The sequence below is a fragment of the Plectropomus leopardus genome, unplaced genomic scaffold (assembly GCF_008729295.1).
Source record: "Plectropomus leopardus isolate mb unplaced genomic scaffold, YSFRI_Pleo_2.0 unplaced_scaffold27583, whole genome shotgun sequence".
NCBI classification, from domain to species: domain Eukaryota; kingdom Metazoa; phylum Chordata; class Actinopteri; order Perciformes; family Serranidae; genus Plectropomus; species Plectropomus leopardus.
The window spans coordinates 1-4,068 of NW_024630027.1; the positions used below are offsets into that span (position 1 = coordinate 1).

General features: G+C 43.9%; 1 protein-coding gene across 1 annotated transcript; it reads right to left on the reverse strand.

Moving 5' to 3' along the window:
* Positions 1-83: 83 nt before the first annotated feature.
* LOC121937836 (tubulin alpha chain-like) lies at positions 84-4,009 on the reverse strand. The gene is made up of 3 exons (XM_042481141.1): positions 3,772-4,009; positions 2,600-2,748; positions 84-1,306 (listed from the first exon to the last, which is right to left on the reverse strand). The coding sequence occupies exons 1-3, from the start codon at positions 3,950-3,952 to the stop codon at positions 332-334; spliced, it is 1,305 nt and encodes a 434-aa protein (XP_042337075.1). The 5' UTR covers positions 3,953-4,009; the 3' UTR covers positions 84-331.
* Between the last annotated feature and the right edge of the window lie 59 nt (positions 4,010-4,068).

Below are 4,068 nucleotides of genomic sequence, written 5' to 3' on the forward strand. Positions count from 1 at the left end.
TATATATTTATTTCTTGATTTTTTTTTTATTTAATAGTAAATGACAGGCAACAAAGAAACTGTTGTTCTTGGAAGTCAGAAAGTTGTGTAAACAGTTTTATTTAGAAAAGGAGGTAAAGGCAGATCCTCGTCAACAGAGAGTCATTTTTCAATAAATCGAACACTATGGGATCGAGCGCGGAGAAATCGCTGCTTGGCAGTAATGTCAGTGTCTGTTAGAGATCATCGCAGCCGCTAAACTGCACGTTAACACTCAGACGGCTTCTGGAAGAGATTTAAACTGTTGAACACTTTACCCTTTCCTTTAAAAAACGGCTCTTTTCGTGACGTGTTAATACTCCTCCCCCTCTTCTTCGTCCTCATACGAGTCGATGCCGACCTCTTCGTAATCCTTCTCCAGCGCCGCCATGTCCTCTCTGGCCTCTGAGAACTCTCCCTCCTCCATGCCCTCTCCGACGTACCAGTGCACGAAGGCCCTCTTGGCGTACATGAGGTCAAACTTGTGGTCGAGTCGGGCCCACGCCTCGGCGATGGCGGTGGTGTTGCTCAGCATGCACACGGCCCTCTGAACCTTGGCGAGGTCACCTCCGGGCACCACGGTGGGCGGCTGGTAGTTGATGCCCACCTTGAAGCCGGTGGGACACCAGTCCACGAACTGGATGGTGCGTTTGGTTTTGATGTTGCTGATGGCGACGTTGACGTCTTTGGGCACCACGTCACCGCGGTACAGCAGGCAGCACGCCATGTATTTACCATGGCGGGGGTCACATTTCACCATCTGATTGGCCGGCTCGAAGCAGGAGTTGGTGATTTCGGCTACGGTGAGCTGCTCGTGGTACGCCTTCTCTGCGGAGATGACCGGTGCGTAGGTGGCGAGGGGGAAGTGGATGCGAGGATAAGGCACCAAGTTGGTCTGGAACTCCGTCAAGTCCACGTTTAAGGCGCCGTCGAAGCGCAAAGACGCAGTGATGGAGGAGACGATCTGGCTGATGAGGCGGTTCAGGTTGGTGTAGGAAGGACGCTCGATGTCCAGGTTCCTGCGGCAGATGTCGTAGATGGCCTCGTTGTCCACCATGAAGGCGCAGTCCGAGTGCTCCAGGGTGGTGTGGGTGGTCAGGATGGAGTTGTAGGGCTCCACCACGGCGGTGGACACCTGGGGAGCGGGGTAGATGGCGAACTCCAGCTTGGACTTTTTGCCAAAGTCGACCGAGAGGCGCTCCATCAGGAGGGAGGTGAAGCCGGAGCCGGTTCCTCCGCCGAAAGAGTGGAAGACCAAGAAACCTTGCAGCCCTGTGCACTGGTCCGACTGGATGAGAACAGCAGAATTTACAAATGAATACATTTTTAAATGTTTTGACTAAAAAACATAATTATCATAGGGTTATATTAAAGGTCCAGTGTGTGGGATTTAGGCAGGATTATTGGTGGAAATTGAATTGAATATAATAAATGAGTTTTTGTTAGTGCGTAGTCACCTGAAAATGACGATCTTTACCTTCGAATGAATCATTTATACCTACAGAGAGAGCTGATCCTCGTCTACAGACATCGCCATGTTGCATGTTTCTACAGTAGCCCAGAGTGGACAAACCAAACACTGCTCTAGATAGAGACATTTATAATTTTGCGTCGGTCACCGTAAGCAGCCCCTCCGCAATGACCGTATCGAGAAAAAATTTTTTAATCATGAAACTGCTTTATTCAGTGTTTTTATCCGTTTAAATCACCTGGTTTGCTTGTTTTGGAGAGGAAGAATACGGCTCCTGGTAAAAACCTCCTTAAAGTCTGAATCTTAATTTATAAGACAGGATTCATAGAAAACCTGGAAAAGTCATGGAATTGGTCAAAACTACTGGACATTTCTGAAAAGTCATGGAATTTTGTTGCGTGATTAAACTATCACAAAAATCTTGCGTGGATTTCACATAATATAAAATAACTGCAAATTTATTTCCTGGAGCTGATGGTGTAATTTAGCTTTAATATGCGTTGATGCATGACGATGTTTCGTTTACTAAAATACAAAATAGAGTCCTTACACTAGAAGACGCTCCCGTGGACATTTATCACCTCCACATGAGACATTTCGGTATTAAACTTTTTTTTTTGTTTACTGTCATGTACTTTCTCTATTTTTTCCCCACATTTTGTCTCACCGTTCATGTTTGCCAGCTTGCGTAACTTCTAAAAAACACAGGGCAAGGAAAAAAATGTGTGGGTCCTTGAAAACTCATGGAAAAGTTTTGAAATGTTATCCATGAAAATGTGTGTGAACCCCGATCAGAGAAATAAAAAGGTGAACACACAGCAAACTGTCTGCTATGATCCAAACAACACAGAAAAAACACTGACTTTTACCTGAAACTGCTTTTTTCAGTGTTTTTACCAATTTAAATCACCTGATCTGTTTATTTTGGAGAAGAAGAGACCTCTGCTAATAATTGGGCTGCTGCTTAAAATCTCCCGAACAATGAACGACAGAGTTTCAGCTGGTTGAAATCTGCAGTCCTCACCACTAGATGGCACTAAATCCACCATAATCTTACACACTGGACCTTTTAAGAAAAAAAAAATGCTCAGATTTTATCAATTTTCTTACCAGTTTGCGGATTCTGTCGAGTACAGAGTCGATGTGCTCCTTTCCGACGGTGTAGTGACCGCGGGCGTAGTTGTTGGCAGCATCCTCCTTCCCCGAGATCAGCTGCTCGGGGTGGAAAAGCTGGCGGTATGTGCCTGTACGAACCTCATCTGAAGGCGAGAAAAGAGACCGTTTAATAACATATCAGCCATCTGTTGCACGGTCGCGTCATATGGTAACAGTTACTATATTTCAATTTTACATATAAAGTTCATGTTTGACTATTTAATTGTGAAAACCCGGGTTTCTCTCTTTGATATGACAAATAATACATCAAAAACATGACACAGAAATACTTTTTCCCCCTTCCTCCATGGACATGTGACAGTGAGAAAGTCAGAAATCCCAAAGTTAAATAATTGTTTAAAAATTATGCAAATTAAGAAAAAAAACAAATACTGCCTGGGGTTGTTTTTTAAACCCATTAAATATTATTTTTGATTTATTTATTTACTTTAATTTTGAGATAAAGATCAAATTTACTAGACTTTTACATGGATGCAAAACTGAAAACAGAAATTAATGAAAAAAACTTGCAAGTCATTTTTCTGAAGCAATCCAAAACTTTTTAATTTCAAAATAAAGCTGAGGCAACAAATGTGTATAATTTTACATCTACAATTTTGTAAGCGTTGAGTCTTCCCAAGATAACTTTGTGAAATCATTTTTTGTTAAAAATAAGAACAAATGCTGAGCAGCTGTTGTAAACTGGCAGTGAAAAGAGAGATTTTAAGATCTTAAAATGGGCGTGACCACTTCTAAAGTACTGGCCTGCAAACTTGAATTGCTTAAAGTGAACTTTGGTCAAAATATAAATTCATATAAATGACAACGTGGACCACTGTCTGTGTCTTATCGCAGCAGTTAATATGAGTAATGATCAGCTAGTTTATCTCTTTATTGTGTCTTTATAGCTTCCTTCTCTGTAACTCGATAATCTGGAGTGACTTTGCCAGAAAAGTTGGTTCTTTGTCTCGTCTTTCTGGAGTTCCACTCAAAATATTTCCATAACTAGAGCAACAGCTTTCGCCACCTCTTAAAAAGCTTTTTGTGTTGTGCGTCTTAAACTCGAGGTCGTAGGTTAAAGAATGTGAAACAGCAGGTTGTTGCTGCGGCTCGGGTAAATTCCTCACCGATGACGGTGGGCTCCAGGTCGACAAAGATGGCCCTGGGGACGTACTTCCCCGTGCCGGTCTCACTGAAGAAGGTGGTGAAGGAGTCGTCGTAGCCGGTGCCGGGCTTGTCGGTGGGCATGTGGCCGTCAGGCTTGATGCCGTGCTCCAGGCAGTACAGCTCCCAGCAGGTGTTGCCCATCTGGACACCAGCCTGGCCGACGTGGACAGAGATACACTCACGCTGTGGGAGAAAAAGAGATATATGCTCGGCACCGGCTACGACGACTCCTTCACCACCTTCTTCAGTGAGGCCGG